At 36.8% G+C, this 22,454-nt stretch overlaps 1 protein-coding gene and 1 long non-coding RNA gene across 3 annotated transcripts in view; one reads left to right on the forward strand and one right to left on the reverse strand.

Annotated features, from left to right (window-relative positions):
* The window catches only part of LOC133650813 (uncharacterized), a 43,209-nt gene extending 26,891 nt beyond the window's left edge, over positions 1-16,318 (forward strand). For both annotated transcript variants that reach the window (XR_009826304.1, XR_009826305.1), the window contains exon 3: positions 16,030-16,318. This is a non-coding gene — a long non-coding RNA (uncharacterized LOC133650813). The remainder of the gene's footprint in view (positions 1-16,029) is intronic.
* spns2 (SPNS lysolipid transporter 2, sphingosine-1-phosphate) overlaps positions 1-22,454 on the reverse strand; it is a 130,208-nt gene that overhangs the window by 10,219 nt on the left and 97,535 nt on the right. Inside the window, exons 10-11 of the mRNA XM_062048477.1 lie at positions 21,778-21,876; positions 16,001-16,164 (exon numbers count right to left, since the gene is read on the reverse strand). Of these exons, the coding sequence (XP_061904461.1) occupies positions 16,001-16,164; positions 21,778-21,876 (263 nt within the window). The remainder of the gene's footprint in view (positions 1-16,000; positions 16,165-21,777; positions 21,877-22,454) is intronic.

Genomic DNA, 22,454 nt, shown 5'->3' on the forward strand with positions numbered 1-22,454 from the left:
CCTGAGGGGTTGTGAAGAGGAGGGGTTAATTTGCATTTAACGACTCCGCCTCTCAAAACAAAGTGTTTTGAAAGGGAGCAAAGATATGGCTAACAAATAGGTCTGTAAAACAAAATCTATGCAAAGAACCATCATTCCATGTTATGTGTACCAAAATGAGGTGTTTTAAAAAACAGACACAAAAAATCATAATTTGACCAATTTAAACTGTGCAGACATTTTCTGCTAATCAATAAATAAGAGAAGGATTGTCTGAATTGTTCCCTTCTACAACCACGGAGAGACTTTGTGTCTGCTCTATAAAAAGTTTGTAAGTACGTATGTTGAAGATTTTGTCTCTTAAAAGATTACAATATTTCACAATCCATTTTGTGTGTTTGTCTTCATGAATATACAGAAGATATGATGACTATCACAACACATATTTAGCAGGTTTAGATTGTACGCACACACTGGCACATTTACGCTGTGATAAATGGTAAATGGGTTATACTTGTATAACGCTTTTCTACCTTCAAGGTACTCAAAATGCTTTGAAACTATTTCCACATTCACACATTCACACACTGATGGCGGGAGCTGCCATGCAAGGCCCTAACCACGATCCATCAGGAGCAATGGTGAAGTGTCTTGCTCAAGGACACAACGGACATGACTAGGATGGCAGATTAAACCAGGAACCCTCAAGTTGCTGGCACGGTCCCTCTACCAGCAGAGCCACGCCATCCCCAGAGAAAGGACGCCAGAAGGAGGGGATATCAACATATTTGGATTGTCACTAATTAAATTATTAGACATATCGTCTATCCAGCAATTACATTTTTGATCTGCTGGATAATTTAAAGACCGATTTGGAGCCAGCAAACATCAAAAGTAATCAATATATCCCCTATATGAATACAATTCTTGCAACATGCATTTTCTTGCAATTGCTTCATTTCGTCACCATCACAGTTAGTGCTGGCATGTCTCACAGTGCACCTTCTGCATGCTTAAAATAGGTTTTGTTGTAGATCACACTTCTAATAATCTGGAATAGGTGGTACAGAATATATATACAGTATGTGCTGCATGTTACACAACATAAGATACAAACGCAGTTTACAGCATTATGTCATGAATGTGCAGTAATGAGTGTTTAGAATAGATGGTGACAACAGGTAGTACTAGTGTTGTCCAGATACCAATATTTTGGTACTGGTACTGGTACCAAAATTATTTTGATACTTTTCGGTACTTTTCTAAATAAAGGGGACCACAAAAAATGGTATTATTGGCTTTATTTTAACAAAAAAATCTTACGGTACATTAAACATATGTTTCTTATTGCAAGTTTGTCCTTAAATAAAATAGTGAACATACAAGACAACTTGTCTTTTAGTGGTAACTAAGCAAACAACATCTCCTAATTTAGCATGCTGACATATGCAATAACATATTGTGACATTTTCCATTCTATTATTTTGTCAAAATTATTAAGGACAAGTGGTAGAAAATTAATTATTAATCTACTTGTCCATTTACTGTTTTTACTATCTCTTTTAACATGTTCTATCTACACTTCAGTTAAAATGTAATAATAATTTATTCTTCTGTTTGGATACTTTACCATACTTGCCAACGCTCCCGTTTTTAGCGGGAGAATCCCGTTATTCAACATATCTTAAATAATTAATTTTAAATTATCATAATAATTCATTTAAAATGACCATATTTAATTACTAAAATAATTGCTTGTTTATCAACAACTTTAGCATTTTATTCATTACATTTTGAAGCTCTCAGAAGCCAAGTTATGTTATATTCCTTAAGATTTATTTGTGCAAGTTTGAAGTATCAATTATCTAAACACAGATATATATATATATATATATATATATATATATATATATATATATATATATATATATATATATATATATATATATATGAAATACTTGGTGAATTCTAGCTGTAAATATACTCCTCCCCTCTTAACTACGCCCCCAACCACGCCCCCCGCCCCACCCCCGACCACGCCCCCCACCTCCCGAAATCGGAGGTCTCAAGGTTGGCAAGTATGACTTTACATTAGTTTTGGATGATACCACAAATTTGGGTATCAATCCGATACCAGGTAGTTACAGGATCATATATTTGTCATATTCAAAGTCCCCATGTGTCCAGGGACATATTTCCTGAGTTTATAAACATAATATGAATTTTAAAAAAAATGAAAGAAGATGTTGTGATGCCAAAAAATATCGACATTATCATAGTAGCATCGACTAGATACGCTATTGTACTTCGTATCATTACAGTGGATGTCAGGTGTAGATCCACCAATGACGTTTGTTTACATTTTGATGTCGGTGAGCTACGGTGTGTAGTGAAGCATGTTTAGCTATTCCTCATCCTGCAGGGATGATACTTGTAAGAAACTTACTTTATTTGTCGCCATGAAAGCGAGTATTAGAATAGAAAGAATAGAATAGAAAGTACTTTATTGAACCCTGGGGGAAATTCAGCACCACAGTGATTATTAGTGATTTAGAAGTAGCTAAAACACTGCTGACGGCGGATGGACGTTAGCCGCTAGCTAGCTAGCCATGTCTTAAAGCACCTCTTCCTGAGGGCGTTTCAGTGTTATAACTTCACCTTTACTGTCAGTTTTTAAGCCAAAATGTGTCCATTCTCCCTTTTCTGTCTACACACTGTGTCTGCTTGTAAGTATTCTGTGATTGTGCGCTGCCGAACATGCTCCTCTGCTCGTAAAACCAGCAATGACACGACGTGACGACCCTAGGTAGTACATACACAATCCTCGTTTAAATATGACTTATGCATCACTTTTGTACTTGTCACCAATTGTACACAAAAGGCCTGATTTACTCAGATTCAAATACCAGGTACTAAACAGCGTGTGCAAAAAATAAAATAGCGTGTACCCTGAGTGGAGCGTGTTGCATGTGAACGACTGGGACTGCGTGTGCACTTGTAAAGTGGTGCAGGCCGCCTTATTTAAATGAGGATTTTGCGTGTATGCGGGAATTTTACCGTAGAGACGATCGTTTTCTGCACATTCATGTGCAAAGTGTTGAACCAGCAGCACACATCTGTAACACCTTTTCTGAATCAACAGAAACATATGCACATTGACACTTAATTCTGTGCGTGAGGCTGTGGTACGCATCACCAGCGCATTTGTGCGCCTGGAATGCCTCAAATGCAAGAAAATGCACATTGAAAGATGTCTTTTCATGTAGGAGATATATTATAGTAATTGCTTTTATAAATAAAAAAAAAACAAACATAAAAAAAAAAAACGCCAGAAGACCCATAAGTCATCCAGCACCTATGCAATTATAAAAATAAATTGTAGAATAGAAGACATGTCGAATATTTTTTATTAAGTAATTAAAATGCAAAATATTGCTCCCAAAATGGTGATGAGTGTTGATAAATCGCACTGTGTGTGCTGTTTAATATATTTGCATTTTCTCCTCCCAGTATTGTGGCCGTTTTGATGATCAGCATACATTTTGCATATTAATGGCGACTGAAACGCAAAATGGATTGCACACCTTATTCTGCTCACTTTACAGACACAATCCATTTTGCACACACTTTGTAGATCAGCTTTGCGTGTGTTTTGTTATATATTGTATGTATTATATAATAATATAATATAATAATATAATATATCAGTATGTAATATATACTGGAAATATAATATGTAAATATTACATATATGTTATATTTTATATTGCTACTATGTACTATATATGTAAATATTACATATATGTTATATTTTATATTGCTACTATGGTGCATTTTTAGTCTACTTCATACCTTTTTTTTTCGCCCTCTTTTCATCCTTTGTAACTGAGCTACTGTGTGGAACAATTTCCCTTGTGGATCATTAAAGTTTGTCTAAGTTAGTACATGCAAACCTTCAGGCCCAATGTCTTAGTCGATCACCTACAACACACCCACTAATAGTATGCACAATTTTATACTTTTTATACTTATATTTAGTACTTAGTAGATCAGACCCTAAACATTCATCTGTTGGACTTCCTGTTCCTGCATCTGTCTGTGCAGGTGAGTGTGTCCTCGTTTGCCGTTGTAGGTACATACAAGTACTGTATTGCTCTTCGGGGCACCACAAATTCTGCCTAGCAACAAGGATTCAGGGCCACATGAAATGAAGATTACATTTTTCTAGGCCAAAGAATAACTTTTTGATGTCTGTGTGACTTTAACGTTTTCATGTAATACTGTCCCTGCATGAATATAGATAGGATGTATTGGGAATAATCCTGAACCATTCTTGGAAAGTGAATCCCAAAAAGTCAGCAAGTTGAAAAAAACCCAACAACCTCCGAGAAGCTGGAAATAGACGCGCTGCAGTGAACAAACGTGTTCCAATCCACTGCTTTAAAAATAGATATGTCCCCACATACTCAACAGAGGAAAACGCTGCATAACGTCAGGAGGAATTTATTTATTGGAGGCTTTAAGCGTGAATGTAATCTATAAATATCAAGTCTTGTCGTACAACGTTGGAGATTACGTCAGCTTTCTTGCACCCTGAGGGACATTGTTATGTAACAACTGCTCTTCAAGTTTCCTTCATGAAATATATACAGTATATATATATATACATATACATATACATATACATATATATATATATATATATATATATATATATATATATATATATATATATATATATATATATATATATATATATATATATATATATATACATATATATATATATATATATATATATATATATATATATATATATATATACATACATACATACATACATACATACATACATATATATATATATATATATATATATATATATATATATATATATATATATATATATATATATATATATATATATATATATATATATATATATATATATATATATATATATATATATATATATATATATATATATATATATATACACTACACACACACACACACACACACAAGGAGTTCTGCATGTGCGCTGAGCATAACATAGTTGAGCTGGTGTATTAATTAAATTTGCCAGCAGGTAACTATTATTTTATGAATACTGATTATTCTTTCTCTGCAGTTATCAGTACCACAGTTTAGTATATCATTAATATCATTACCATTGGTGATACATGTAATACATTACATTTTTATTGATTTTACAGTACTTCACAAAGTTCTGCTAATGTGTCATGACAAACAGTAATTATAGAAATATGAGTATATATAAATATAAATATAAATAGAATAATACTAAATATTTGTAAGTAAATTAATCAACAAATAGAAAAAATACAAATAATCTGAGCTACTAAATAATTGCACGTACAGCATCAAAATACATGCATACTTTTTAGCACACAATATTGATCTACTAAGTTCAAGTGCAGAGGATTGTGTTAAATGATCTAAATATGTCACAATCCATTTAGTGTGTTTGTCTTCATGTACAGTGCATCCGGAAAGTATTCACAGCGCTTTACTTTTTCCACATTTTGTTATGTTACAGCCTTATTCCAAAATCGAATACTTCATTTTGGCCTCAACATTCTACAGACAAACCCCATGATGACAATTCAAAATGTTTTTATTTTTTTATTTAGCAAATTTATCACAATTAAGAAAGAAAGAAAAAAAACCTCACATTTACATAAGTATTCACAACCTTTGCTCAATACTTTGTTGATCCACCTTTTGTGACAATTACAGCCTCAAATCTTTTTTAATACGATGCCACAAGCTTGGCACACCTATCTTTGGGCAGTTTCACCGATTCGTCTTTGTAGCACCTCTCAAGCTCCATCAGGGTGGATGGAACGTGTTGGTTTTGCTCCAGTGTGTCTCTGTACAATGCTGCATTCATCTTTCCCTCTATCCTGACTGGTCTCCCAGTTCCTGTCGCTAAAAACATCCCCACAGTATGATGCTGCCACCACCATGCTTCACTGTAGGGATGGTACTGGCCTGGTGATGAGCGGTGCCTGGTTTTCTCTAAAGAGTTCCATCTTTGTCTCATCAGAGCAGCAAATTTTGTTTCTCAAGGTCTGAGAGTCTTTCAGGTGCATATTGGCAAACTTACATAAATATACTGTACATACTAAGAAATGGCTTCTGTCTGGCCACTATATCACACAGGCCTGATTGATGGATTACTGCAGAATTGGTTGTTTTTCTGGAAGTTTCTCCACTCTCCACAGAGTATATGCAGTAGCTCTGACAGAGCGACCATCGGGTTCTTGGCTGACTCGACTAAGATGAATGCAGCAAAGTACATGGACATCCTGGATGAAAACTAATGCTTCCCATCCAATCTGATGGAGCTTGAGAGGTGCTGCAAAGAGGAATGGGCGAAACTGCGTGAAGATAGGTGTGCCAAGCTTGTGGCATCGTATTCAAAAATACTTAAGGCTGTAATTGTTGCTAAAGGTGCATCAACAAAGAATTGGGCAAAGCCAGTGAATACTTATCTACATGTGATTGTTTTTTTTTTATATATATATCTAAATTTGCAAAAAAAAAAAAAAAAAAACTAAACTTTTCACATTATCATTATGGGGTATTGTGTGTAGAATTTTGAGGACAAAAATGAATGTATTCCATTTTGGAATAAGATTGTAATATAAGAAAATGTGGAAAAAGTGAAAGGCTGTGAATACTTTCCGGATGCACTGTATATGCACAATATATGCTGATTATATCAACACACAATACTGGGAGGAGAAGATGCAAATATAATCATTTAGCACTCGCAATGTGATTTATCAAGACAAACTGTTTGCGGATGCTGTTTTTGTGCCTATATTCAGCATGTTTAGAAGGTACGTGCACACTTCCAAAGTTACGCACAAATTGCTGCAATTATAGACAATGGAGAGAGAATATCTGTAAGTGTGCACATGTCAGCATATTTTGACTGTCAGAAATAAAAATATTGGACACATCTTCTATAAAGCAACTCCATTTTTGAGTTGCCCGATGACCTAAGGGCTGATTTGGAGCCAGCAAATTAATCATTTGACTTTGCTTTGGTGTCTGCTGGCGTTTTTTAAATTTACCGTATTTTAACTATAAGACTGTAAGCTGCTACTTTTTTTTTTACAAGCTTTGAACCCTGTGGCTTATAAAAAGGTGCGTCTAACCTATGGATTTTTCTTCGCTAACGACTAAATTGTGGAATGGATTGAGCAAAGAAATCAAACAATGTAGTAAAATTATCTACTTTAAGAAATTATTGAAACTCAAAGTGTTTACAAAGTACAAGGAATAATAATCCTGATGAATAAATTGAACTTTATTTTAAAAAGACAAAATGTTATTCATCTCTTAAAGGATGAATAAAGATATCAATTACTTTTCGGTTTACTGCCGTGTTACAGGTTTAGAAACAATCAAGGTATGTAAATAAACATTTAAAAAAATCTTTCAATGTAAATATCTCATTTCACAATGTACATTTGCGGTTTATAGTCTGGTGCGGCTAATCTACGAAAACATATTTTTTCCTTTTAAAATTTAGTGGGTGCGGCTTATAGTCCGGAAAATACGGTAATTGTTTTTTCATAGGAGATATATCTTATTAATAATTATGTATATTTAATATCATGAACATAAAAAAAAAACACAGGTTGGAGCGTGACATCATGCTTGTGCGGTAAATGAGTGTCTCCATGGTGACAGCAGGTAGCACACAGAAAATGCTCAATTAAATATAAGCACCACTTTTGTATTTGTTAGTATTTGAACACACAATCTTAGTAGATCACCTGCAACACATTCATGAATAGTACACACAATTTTATACATATTAATTACCACTTGTTATTACCCACTTGCTCTTTCTCACTGCATGTTGTATTTAAGTGAAATGACACTTTCATATATTTCCTATTTAAAGTGAACTTACAGTCTGTATTTTATTGCACGTAAGTGCACTATGTTTTATGTACTGTTGCCTTAACACTGCAATACTATTGTGTATTATTGTAGTAATTGATCCCAACAGCTGTAAATAGAAAACCGACTTGTTTTGAGGCCACACAAAGCACACCTAAACTTATCATAGTAGGCATGAACCTACACCATTAATTATAAATAAATACAATATCACCATGGATAGTAGTATTTCAAAGTGAAGATGTTATGCACAAAACCCTTTTATTTCATTAAATGTATTCTTCCTTTTTGAGCCGTAAAAACAAAAGGTAATCTGTCTCAAAGTGTTTTTGGACGTGGGAACTCGCAGCGTCCACGACCAAACGAGCGACTTTAGATGTCAGACATCAGACTGCCATCCTGTCTAAAAATGTCCTCATCTTGAACAGGAAGGAAGTCATTTCTGAGCGCTGGCAGCAGGGGAGTTTGTGGACGTGATCAAAAGTGGGACAGAATAGGCAGAGAGAAAAGAGAAGTCATGTTTTAAAAGTGGACGATGTGTTGTTTGACCTTTTAAGGCAACACACACCACGCCCTCTGTGTTCTTCACAAGCGCTGTTGGAAAAACAGCGAGGAACACAAACGCTGGCAGCGAGTACCAAAAATAAGAACACTAACAAAATGATGGCTAGAAATAGCAAAGTCAACACTTTTTAGGTAACATACATGCTGACTTTGTGTGGAAACGTGTCCCTTACACAAACAAGAACTACACTAAACAAGCACTGTATCAAACAAATACTGCATTAAACAAGTACTACATTGAACATGTACTGTATCAAACAATTACTGTTTCAAACAAATACTGCATTAAACATGTACTACCAACAAATACTACTTGAAACACAATGGCTCCCATATTCCTTTTCTGCATTTTTTAAACACTTTTTAACTGGTACTCAAATTTCATTGGTAACCTTCACTACATATATAACATTTATATAAAACATGTCACCATGTACTTTTAAGGTCTGATCTACCAAGACTCCAAAATAAAAATACTAAATCAGATGATATTTGATTAGTATTAGAATCGGCCCGCAGGCCACAGCCGCCTGCTGCTGTTTTGCACGCACCAATACTCCATCAGTGTTGGCACTAGGATTTTTCAAAATGGGGTTCCATGGACCCCATCAAGTCATAAAAATGGGGTCCCACAGTAAATTTTTGGGAACCCACTTTTTTGTAGCCGTTTTGAAAACAAATGATAAATGTATGCATTATCCTGTTATTCTATATTGTGTTTTGGAAAAAGGTTGTCGTAAACGTTACTTAGTTCATTAAAAAAATAACAAATTTGTATGCATATGTAAATGTATCAGTTACAAACATTCATTCACTTTCTTCTTTCCTTCATGGATCTAAACTTTACCGCCGCCGGTATTTTTTTCTGAATTTTTATTGTAATATTTTCAGAATATGTTTGTTCTATTTTTGGCCAAAGTAAGACAAAGAAAACAATCTGAAGTCTTTATTTTTGTAGTTTTAATGCCATGATTTTAATAGTCCGGCCCGCGTGTGCACAGGTTTTCCTCCATGCGCCCCCTGAGCTAAAATTAGTTTGACACCCCTGTACTAAAGTGTGTACAAATATAACATTCTGTGTACTATTAGACGTGTTACGGGTGATTTACTAAGACTGAAAGTACAATTAATCAAAACTACAAAAGTGGTGCAGACAGATATTTAATGAGAATTTTGTCACCATGCTGTCACCATGGAGACACTTATTTACTGCACATTCTGTCACGGCGGGGTCGCATGTTAATGTGCGGATCGTTGTCCCAGGATGCAGACGGAACTCCAGAGGCAGTGTGCAGGTAAGATAATGATTTATTATCCATAAATCAGTCAGGCAGGAATACAAACATATAGGAAGGGTGCCGATAGCACAAGAAGCTATGGTAAGCTAAAGGAAAAGCTTAGCATGGAAAACAAGAAACCAATGGCAAAGCTTAGCTCAGGAATCAAACGGAAAACACACGTAACTTGTTGCATTGAGAAAACAAGATAGCCAGCCTGAGTGTGGCAAAAACCAGGAATAAATAGCTCTCTGATTAGTGCCCGGGAGCAGGTGAGCGTCCCGAACACTAATCAGAGGCAGGTGAAAATAATCAGCACCCATGGCAACCAAGAACACACAAACCCAGGGGTGCTGAAACCGAACTAAGGTAGTCCATAACTAAACAAAACATGATCCGGGCAACGGATCATGACACATTCATGACATCTTGCTCCAACCCGTGTTGTTTTGTTATGTTGTGTAAAATGCAGCACATAACTATAATTCCTACCATCTTTTCTAGTCTATTGGAAACTTCTCCAGAAGCCAGTTTTTAGTATGCCGTGTATGCAGTCTACGAGACATCTATACTAACATTGGTGGTGAGAGAAGACGAAAAGATGAACACCGTATGAAAAACACTGATGGCATGTTTGCTCTAAATCAGCCCCTAAATTACCAAGCAGCTCTAAAATGTAATTGCTGGATAGAAATGGTACATTTAAATATGTTCACGAACACAAAGGAATTTCTCTCTATTGTGTGTCATTGCAGCGACTGTCTCCTTCTGACTGCGGCGCAGCCATTTGTGTGTAAGCATGCCAATGTGCATGTACCTTCCAACCATGTTAAATATAGATGCAAAACAGCGGCTGGAAGCAGATATGATAAATCACATTGCGAGCGCTTAATGATTATATTTGCATCTCCTCCTCCCAGTATTGTATGTTGAAATAATCAGCATTTAGGGCTCTTAAGGGCATGTGATTTCGCAATGCATTGTAGCCCTTTTTTCTGGACGTAGTAGGTTTTGTTTACATGGCTGAACTGTACCGGCGGTAATGTAAAAGAGAGCAAAATGGATCGTACAAAATAAAAAAATCAAGGGACCGCACGAGACAAACTGTACTCTCGCTGCCTCGAAAAAATAAGCTAAATTGGTGGAATTGATCCATTTGAGTACGGCCATTGGACAAAAGATTTGTCGTAGCCAAACTTGTCTATATTTCGTCAACAGAATCAGTTTTTATACCGATGAAGAATTTCAAAATGCAGTCTGTTAAGGCTCGTTGTCCTCCATTCAAATCGCCCATAATCTACGGCTTTCACCTCTTATGTGTTGGAGATGGAGTAAGGGTGCCCAGCTTCATTTCATAAGCAGGTTTCCCTGAAAAAATAAGCCCATTATTACTTTTGAATAGGGTTGGGTATCGAGTATCGATTGGAACCGGGACTAACTTTCCGATTCTCCCGGAATCATTCAAAAGTTTAAATTTTGATTCCTAGTTTCGATACCCAGTCCGCCGACCGGAAAAAAAGAATAAGTCTGCCGACCGGAAGAAGAAGCCGCTGAACACCAACGAAGAAGCGCCCACCGCCGGAAGTGTTAGCATAGCCGAGCCTATGTAGCCGAGTGAAACAGTCAAGCATGGATAGCAGTCGTCGGCGGTCGAAAGTGTGGCTTTATTTTACTAAAAAAAATGAAATATCGGCGAAATGTAACACGTGCGACAGGACTGTTTCGTGCTTAGGAGGGTGCACGTCGAACATGATGAAGCACCTCCGAGTTCATGGAGTACAAATAAATGCGTGTCCCGTCTTCGACGCGCTGCGCCGACCGCCCTCCTCTGCCTCTTCCTCCGACGCCCAGCCTGGCACCTCGGTGACTGCACTGCAGTCCGAATCCGGTAAGTAAAACAATATATATGCAATAAATAATGTGTTTTGCGCCAACGTTGAGGCAGCTAATGAATTAGCCCGCATATTTTTTCACAGACAATTTACAACCTCCTAGCCAGGCTCCGCGATGTGCTCAGCGTACTCCGTTCACCGTAGCGGCAATGGGGAAGATGTCGGTACCACAGACGGAAGAGTGCCACAGAAAGGTTACTGCACACATAGTCAAAAGACTGCATCCCTTTTCAGAGGTGGAATCTCCAACATTTAGGTTAGTAAAGCAATAACGTTAGAGCTAAGCTAATTGATACTGGGCTAAACAGTAACAGCAACATTACATGTTTGTTTATGTTTGCAGGGATATGGTGAAAACTCTCAACCCAAAAAACATACCACCTTCCAGGGACTACCTGTCAAACACATTGATCCCGGCATGGTACAAGAAGAATCGGAATCGAGAATCCTCAGGAATCGGAATCGAAACAAAGAATCGGAATTGGAATCGTTCAAATGTAAACGATACCCAACCCTACTTTTGAATACTTTGATCACTGCGCTACTTCTCCGAAAAATAATACTCGTTCATTATTGTGCCTATTGAAGACTAAAAGTAAACAGACATGATTTTTTCCATAATACTGTACGTTGTTTGTCGCCCGCAGCCAGCTGCTTGGCTAACGCTAACATCCTACTAAATGCTACGTGTGCAACTGAATAAAACATGCTTTGATTTAAAGTTACCAGTCTGAAAATGCAATGAACACACCAAAATGTACCAGGTGATGGCATTAAAGGTCATGTTTGAGCATATCAAGGCTGCTTTCCAGGGTATTCAACGTCTCTTTATTAGCTTCATCACCCGACCTCCTTCGGCTTTGCTTTCACACTGGAAATGAGAAAAATCTCACCAAATCCTTTTTTCCCCATGAAGAGATCATGACCAACAATTGTGGCAGCTAATGAGGCTGCACGTTCCCACCATGTTTTGAACTTGTAAAAGCACAGAGTCTTTTATTCAGCCACGTACTGGTAAATAAGCAATTCAGAGTCTAGCAAGACCCACAATGCAATGCGTTTCCAAGCCCTATATTCTGCATATACATGAAGCAACCACACTAAATCAGGGGTGTAAAACGTACCACCCACGGGCCGGATCAGGGCCGCGAACAGGTTTTATCCGGCTCGCGGGATGAGTTTTCCAAGTATAAAAATTAACCTGAAATTTTTGAATGAAATAAATAGCTGTTCTAAATGTGTCCACTGGATGTCGCAATAGCAATTCTTTGTATCTTTGTAGATGACGCTACATGTGTACAAAATAAACCACATGATGTTAGTACATCAGTCGAGGAAAATGATCAAACTACATAAATAACATACTGTAATTTGATTTTGATATTTTTTTTTTATCTTGATAGATTGCAAATCAACACCAATGAGTTGACTGATGAACATTATCACATAATTTATTCAGAAAATATAAATAATGACAAATAAAGATAGAATACTATTAACCGCAACATGTAAGTGTAAAAAAACTCCAACAACAATATGATTTGTACAATTTCAGAATGTGCTTGTTCTATTTTTGAACAAGAAAACAATCTGTGAAGTGAATTATATTTGTATAGCGCTTTTTCTCTAGTGACTCAAAGCGCTTTACATAGTGAAACCCAATATCTAAGTTATATTTAAACCAGTGTGGGTGGCACTGTAAGCAGGTGGGTAAAGTGTCTTGCCCAAGGACACAACGGCAGTGACTAGGATGGCGTAAGCTGGGATCAAACCTGGAACCCTCAAGTTGCTGGCACGGCCACTCTACCAACCGAGCTATACAAGTAGTCTTTATTTTTAAGTTACTGTGCCGTGATTTTACCAGTCCGGCTCACTTGGGAGTAGATTTTTCTCTATGTGGACTACGATCTACATTTGTAAAATGAGTTTGACACCCCTGTAGTAAATTGGTTGTGAACTATTTTGATCATTTAAAGGGGACCTATTATGCACTAACTTTTTTTTTACCTATTGGTACCTGTTTTTATGTAATTGGGATCTGCATAAGTCCCAAAATTGTGAAATCAAACCATGGATGCGTGGCGGTGATATTTATGAAACAACATTGCCTTCCCTCACATTTCCTCCAAACGAGCTGTTTGGAATTTACCCAATGCGTGACATCAGCGGATAGCTCCATATACGGTAAAGTGTGTGTCCCCCATTGTAGTCTGACATTGTAGTCAATAAGCTCCTTATTTTTCCTTTATCCCCTTGTTGTGGGGCAGACTGGCTCGTACATGCACATGCATCATCCGCTGTTGCCATTTCTAATACAAAGTAGCATATAGTTCTAACTTATATTTATCAGTATATCAATCAATCAATACTCAATATGGAAGCGCTAAAAACTACAACATGGCTAACGGGGAAAAGACAGTCTAAGTGAAGGCACGTAAATGAAACGGCCCACAAAACAACACATTCTGATGGTCTGGTTTGTTTTAGAAGACGTTTCGCCTCCCATCCAAGTAGGCTTCATCAGTTTGTGCTCATAGACTTATATTGGTCAGATCTATCCATCCATCCATCCATCCATTTTCTACCGCTTGTCTAGTCCAATCTATATTTTTATTTTTCCATGTTTTTTTTTATATTTGTGTGTTTTTGATTTTGGCTTATTTGTGTGTTTTGTAGCACATTTGTACATGTACCTACCTTATTGTTTGTTTCTCAAACATTGTTGATGTGTACAAAAAGTTTTCTTCAGTGATTTTTGGTTAAAGCTGTCCCTAGTGTGTGTGTGACAATCATTGGTACTTTAACTTAATATGCAAACAATATTAATTAAGTACAGTGGCCTTGGATGGTCCAACAGTTTTTTGACTTATTTGTGATAAAGGTCGCATTAATATAGTACGTATAATCACAATAGTGAATTTAAAAAAAAATTCAGTAAACCAATTATGTTAATTTCGAAAATGACATCAGGTATCCTACTATGCCAGACCTGGGCATTCTGCGGCCCGCGGGCCGCATCCGGCCCTTTGTGCGTCCCTGTCCGGCCCGCGTGAGGCCAATTATAAATTACAAAATACATTTAAAAAAGTATCTATGTCGAGTGTGCAATACAACGGTGCTGCTTTTGTTTTGAAAATCGTTATTTGTATTACTTCCGTGTGGACGTATGCGTGTGCGTGATTGTGAGTGAATTACAAAAAAAAGTTGAAAAAACATCTATGTCCTGCGCGCAATACAACTGTGCTGCTTTTATTTTGAAAAGTATTATTTATGGGCGTGTGTCCGTGTGTAACCTGCGAGTGAAGGTGCACATGCAGCGACAAGTGATGCACGGTTTACACCCGAGACGCTAAAAAGAGAAAAGTTGATGACGAATGGCGTGTTTCCAACAAGACATGGACTGCAAAGCAACGTTCCCTCTAAGGTGCGTGCCTGCGCAATTGCGCACTGCTCAAGCGTCTGCTGCGCGCAGCAAATATATGCCGCGCACCAAATCAAATCCCATCTGAATTCTAAACAAAATAAACATATTTATTCTATGTAATTTTGCAATGCAACTTTGAGTGACAGTGACAAGAAGCGGCCCTAAGTGTGTTCGTCAACACCGTTCAATTGAACGCCGTTCAATTATTGTAACGTCTATCGAGATGCTTCGAGGACAGGAATTATATCGATCACTTTATTGAGTAAAACTGTTTATATTCGGACATAACCACACCAAAAACATGAGTAAAACAATTCTATCTCGAAAAACTAGTCATTTTTTGCCGTACAAACCAGGCCAAAACCAACTTGTCATCTGTCACCAACACGCATAGCACTAAACCACTGGTGCGTTTACGGCCACACAAAAAGTCGGATAACTCAAACACCACACAAAGTTACACTATGACTCCTCAGTCATATGTGTGCTTATTTTACTGTCATTTATTTTTAATGTTAATTTATTTATATTAGTCATGGAATGCTGTTACACACACTATGTTGAAGTATTACTATTATTATTAATTATTATTATTTATCTTACGGTATACATCAAAAATAATATTGAGCAAAATTTAATTGAAATTTTGTCGATGTGGCCCTCCAGCAGTGCTCGGGTTGCTCATGCGGCCCCCGGTAAAAATTAATTGCCCACCCCTGTACTATGCAGACCTAAAAAAAAAAAATCTCTCTCCATTTTCCTGGAAAACATTTAGCCTACACTACTTCAACAGAGGGATTAGTGTTAATACAGTATTAGTATAACTGTATTAAGTATTAAAATTCAGATGTAAGAATGATAAAATATGTGGCATCACATTCATGTGTTAATATTTTGATTACATTTAAAATGTCACATACTGATTCTGAGCCTTCTCTCTGTCGTCCAGGAAGAAGAGTGCGGTGGCCAAGAAGAACATTCCGCCCAGAACGATGATGAAGGGACACAGCATGAGGGCATAGCCCAGACTGAGAAAGCGCCACAGTGCCGACGTAGCGTAGCTCTCACGAAGGCTGTCGGAGATCTTCAGATAAGAAAGAAAGAATTAGGTGTACAAACAAAAAGACGTGCACACAGAAGTGCAGCTTTCATTATCCACTAATATTAACTGCACATGTAACAAGAAACATCCTTTTCTATGTTTAAGCACATTAATAACACATAACGAGATAATAACATAAGATAATAACACATAATAAATTAGAATAACATATTATAAGATAATACTGTGAATATGTGTCATCATTCATACGTCAAATAAAGTCATATACTGTATACAATTCAAGTACTGTATTGTTACACTTATACATTTATGTACTCATATAGTTTTACACTTATATTATTACAGTGTTGCCTCCATTATTGTGGGGGTTAACTCCCAGAACCCCTCATGGTGAGTTTCCACCATTTTAAGATTGAATTGAATATATAAGCATTTATATCTTTATTTTAATTTTTTTAACACAAAATAAGATGAAAGCATAAATAAACAAATTGATTACGAATTAATAAGAAAATAGATGTTTGGGGATGTGGAATATTTTTTAATTCCACTTGGTGTCACTGTCGTTTTTTAGCCGAAGCACGGAGAACGTCTCGATCAGGGGTCCCCAAACTTTTTGAATCGGGGGCCGCATTGGGTTAAAAAAATTTGGCCGGGCTGTACATATATATATATATATATATATATATATATATATATATATATATATATATATATATATATATATATATATATATATATATATATATATATATATATATATATATATATATATACATACACATATATACATTGTCTTTATATTCCAGCGAGTATCGATGGGAAAATTAATTTTTAGACAATATGATTTGCCTGAGCGGCTAGGAGACACCGAGAGTAACAAGCGGTAGAAAATGGATTAGAAATGAAAGATAAAAATAAAAATAAATAAATAAATAAAAATAATTTTAAAAAATAAAAAATAAAAACTTTTTTTTTTTTTAACTTGGGACTTCCCGTGGGCCGGATTTTGGATGCTGGGGGGCCGGATCTGGCCCGCGGGCCGTAGTTTGGGGACCCCTGGTCTCGATGCACGGAGAACGTCATTTCCGCAATATGCGTCATTTTCGCTTCTTTTTCCTTTTCAGCAGCATAGCGGTAGCAGTCTCCTTTGTTTTTGCCCTGTTCATGTCTTTCATGATGACATGAACACCATGGCATTTGTAGATGGTACAAAGTACTGGGATAACGAGTGCAAAACGGCGACTGCCGAGCTGTTACTGGAAAAAGAAGCGTAAATCAGACCATGCTGTTGTTGTTGTTGTTGTTGTTGTAAACGTAGTCATGGAAACAAACAAAAAAAAAGAAATCAAATATAAATGTATGTACTGTATATGTACAATGCAAATACAAAATAATGACTCACAAATAACGGTTTAGCCCTATAATTCCTATGTGTCTAAGTCAATGAATGATCTATGGCCCCTGGGATGATATTTGATTAGTATTAGAACCGGCCCGCAGGCCACAGCCGCCTGCTGCTGCTTTGCACGCACCAATACTCCATCAGTGTTGGCGCTAGGTTTTTTCAAAATGCGGTCCCAGGGGCCCCATCAAGTCATAAAAATGGGGTCCCACAGTAAATTTTTGGGGTCCCACTTTTTTGTAACCGTTTTGAAAACCAACGATAAATGTATGCATTATCCTGTTATATCTCACATTCTATATTGTGTTGTGGAAAAAGGTTGTCATAAATGTTTCTTAATTTATTAAAAAAATAATACAAAAGAAAACACATTTGTATGCATATGTAAATGTATTCAGTTATAAACACTCATTCACTTTCTTCTTTCCTTCATGGATCTAAACTTTACCGCCGCCGGTATTTTTTTCTGTATTTTTATTGTAATATTTTCAGAATGTGTTTGTTCTATTTTTGGCCAACGTAAGACAAAGAAAACAATCTGAAGTTGTCTTTATTTTGTAGTTGTAATGCCATGATTTTAATAGTCTGGCCCGCGTGTGCACAGATTTTCCTCCAAGCGGCCCCTGAGATAAAATGAGTTTGACACCCCTGATCCTGATTATTGGGGACTGTTATTGCCGACGAACACTATGTGACTGCAGACTACATTAGGTTACATTTGAGTTCCGTACTTTTCTTTTATCCCGCCACGTACGCATCACTTTGATTTATTTTGTGAAAGAGATATACGTGTCACACCCGCTGTGACATAGGTTTAGGTCAATTTAATTCAGTTTTTTCCTGTTGTCCCTAATGTAGTGACTGCTTATGTTTTTGTATTTCTGCCAAAGCTGAATCAACCCTTCCTATTTATTCCCTTCAATTGTTTGTTTTATTGCTCGTTATTGTTTGACGCTGCATGACATACACTACGCTTCACGTCCCCGGCTTGGTAAACACCATTCCCGTCCTGCGCCTTCCTGCCCTTCTCGGAAGCCCGCCTGTTTGCCTGCTCATCATGTTTTGGTGCCCGAGCCTTTTCTCTCGGTGCCTTTTTGTTGTATTGGCACCGTATTTTTAGTTTTTTGAATCATTGACAGTGTGGACAATAAAAGACTTGTCGCACTCACCGCTCTTGTCTTCGATGCTTTATGGGATTTACCACAATATTCCACAACGTATATGTGTAATGTCCCGCTGGGTAGCAACTTCAAAAACTTTTTTTTGGAAGTGTTGTGAATGCAGTGTGCTAAGACGAATGTTTGCATGTGCCCAATAGAAACAAGGCAGCCGGCCAGGCACGGAAAAAAACTTTTCATTCCAACGCTGCTGTAACTTTCACTCATTGAGAAATGTTTCTCTGCTTGGAAGAGCTATACCCACCGTGATTGGTAGGTTTGCGCAGCTCCTGTTAAGTGCCATTTATATAAAACTCACGGGCCGCACTAAAATGAGACTTTCATATTATAGTGGGGGCCGCAAAATATCATCTCCAGGGCCAAAATTGGCCTGCGGCCCACAAGTTTTTAGACCACAAGCCAAGAGTAAATTAAAAAAACAATGACTTGTATGTTGTTTGGGAACAGTTGGTAATGGGAACAGTTGGTAATGGGTATGTGCAGTAAAACTTTTCATGAACTCAAATCACCTTAATGAGTGTTTCTAAATTTGTGTTGGACGACTTAGATGAAGAGAGCACTTATGATTTTGGTCCACAGAGTAAACAACTAAAAACTAAGGTTATGACCATTATGTTCACTAATCACATACATTTGACCCAATATGGCCAAGGACACGCATTATAGTGGGTTTCTTGGACGTCGTCTCCATCGCTAAAGGAACAATCTAGTCTGCATTGGAGAATCCATTTTTAAGTATGTGGTTTTTTTTTTTTAGTTTTCAGAGAAGGACAAGCAGTAAAAAATGGATGGATGGATGGAGCTTGAAGTGTCCCTCTGTCTCCGACTACCTTGTCGTCATTTGACGTGATTTTGCTTACCTCCCTGCTTGGCACTCAGCATCAAGGGTTGGAATTGGGGGTTAAATCACCAAAAATGATTCCCGGGCGCGGCACCGCTGCTGCCCACTGCTGCCCACTGCTCCCCTCACCTCCCAGGGGGTGATCAAAAGGGATGGGTCAAATGCAGAGGACAAATTTCACCACACCTAGTGTGTGTGTGACAATCGTTGGTACTTTTTCCTGTCTTTGATGACCCGCCTTATCCTGCCTCTGATTGGCCCATTTCGCCCTAACCTTAACCAATTGTGACTCATCATATGAACACCAACCAATCATCATGGATGTTCTCCCTATGTGTGGATGTTCTCATTCATTCAGGTCATTGTATTTTCTATGTATTTTTTTTTGGCCTTGATTTGCAGTCCATTTTCTCTCTTCATAGCTTTGATGTAAGCTACTTCACTACACGGGTCTCAAAATAGCTAAGCTACTGGAATAGCTACGTGTTCAAAAATGTGCTAAGATACCGCCAAGCAACTGGGAAATATTGTTAAACTATGTAGCTTTGCTACATGTAGCTTGCTACTGCCCATCACTGTATACTCCTACACTTATACATTCGTAGCCTCACAACATATTCACTTATGTACTCATAGACTTATATACTCATACATACCTACACTTATACACTCAGATTTATATACTAATATACTTACACACTTATTCCCTTACAGTATATACTCATATAATCCGACACTTATACATTCATATACTCATAGACTTATATACTCATTTAGTCCTACACTTATACACTCATATACTCAGACTTATATACTTATACACTCATACCCTTACAGTATATACTCATATAATCCGACACTTATACATTCATATACTCATAGACTTATATACTCATTTAGTCCTACACTTATACACTCATATACTCAGATTTATATACTAATATACTTATACACTCATACCCTTACAGTATATACTCATATAATCTGACACTTAAACATTCATATACTCATAGACTCCCAGTATATACTCATATACGCCTACACTCATATACTCAGACTTATATACTAATATACTTATACACTCATATACTCGGATTTATATACTAATATACTTATACACTCATACCCTTACAGTATATACTCAGATAATCCGACACTTATACATTCATATACTCATAGACTTATATACTCATTTAGTCCTACACTTATACACTCATGTACACTCATATTCATACACACGCATAGATCCTACAATAATACACTGATACCGGTATACTCATAGACTTATATAATTATATAAATAGCTCCTACACTTGTACACTGATAGACACTCATAGATGACACTCATAGACTTAATCACATACTCCTACACGTATACACTCCTATACTCAGACTTATATACTCATATACTCCTACTCCTATACATGCAAAGACTTATATACTGATGTACTCTTATATTTATACACACATGAATTCTTAAACTTTTACACTCACATACTCATATACACTAATGTAGTCATTTACTTTAAATGAGTACATTGTTTACATGAGTTGCGTTGTTAACAAAAGCACGTCTTTGGAGCACAAGTGTAAAATCCCAAAACGTCCAGTCAGCTTATTGCGGTCTGCATGGGTTAGTTTGAGATGCAGGGTGGACGTCATGACGACTGCATTGCACTTGCATGTGAAACCTCACCGGAGGAAAACAGGTAGTGAGCAATGACGCACATGGAGCAGTATTTGCTTCCAGTATTATTTGGCAGTACTGAAGTTGTAATTGTGTGCAACAAATATTACATTTTTGCGACGTGCAGAAACAACCCAATAAATGTTTTGCTTTGATTCTTTTTTCAGCTTTGGTGGGTTTTTTTTCCTCAAATATAATGCTCGCGCTTTAAGATGTTTTAATATTAATGTCTTCCTTTTTTGCTTCTCCTTCACTTATCAAATATTATTTTATCATAACAGATACCTACTGTACACCCTTCACAATGTTTGATCAAATCATATTCCTGATTTATATTTCAGAATGACTTCTGTTATTTGTAACAATTCACTTTGCTTTTTGGAGGATTGAATGATCTCATTTAGTCAACTTTACACTTCATGGTTCTTGATTGGGATTATATCTCCTGACTGCTCAAACACAAACAATGCAACGGAACATTTTCATTAATGTATATTTGTGTATCATTTAGTGAAAGTCGTACCAGACCAATCAGGTACCCACTTCCTGCATCACCCAGGAGGTGAGAAGTGAAGCTCTGAAAGGCCACAGCTGTTGCTCTCCGTGTGGGAATAACCACAAACTGCAGAAAGACAAGAAGACATGAAGATGATGTCAGAAAATATGTATAGGTAATTATATTTAAACATCATGCTGGAATAAATGTTTACGAAACAATACAATTAAAATACATTGGAAATTATGAAGCTGAATGACTAAAAACATTTTTCACATTGAAATCAATCTTTTGCAGGCTGAGCGAGAGACAAACATAATATACTGTATATGATATATAACATAATATGTGTGGACATACACTACCGTTCAAAAGTTTGGGGTCACATTGAAATGTCCTTATTTTTGAAGGAAAAGCACTGTACTTTTCAATGAAGATAACTTTAAACTAGTCTTAACTTTAAAGAAATACACTCTATACATTGCTAATGTGGTAAATGACTATTCTAGCTGCAAATGTCTGGTTTTTGGTGCAATATCTACATAGGTGTATAGAGGCCCATTTCCAGCAACTATCATTCCAGTGTTCTAATGGTACAATGTGTTTGCTCATTGGCTCAGAAGGCTAATTGATGATTAGAAAACACTTGTGCAATCATCTTCACACATCTGAAAACAGTTTAGCTCGTTACAGAAGCTACAAAA

The sequence above is a fragment of the Entelurus aequoreus genome, linkage group LG05 (assembly GCF_033978785.1).
Source record: "Entelurus aequoreus isolate RoL-2023_Sb linkage group LG05, RoL_Eaeq_v1.1, whole genome shotgun sequence".
NCBI classification, from domain to species: domain Eukaryota; kingdom Metazoa; phylum Chordata; class Actinopteri; order Syngnathiformes; family Syngnathidae; genus Entelurus; species Entelurus aequoreus.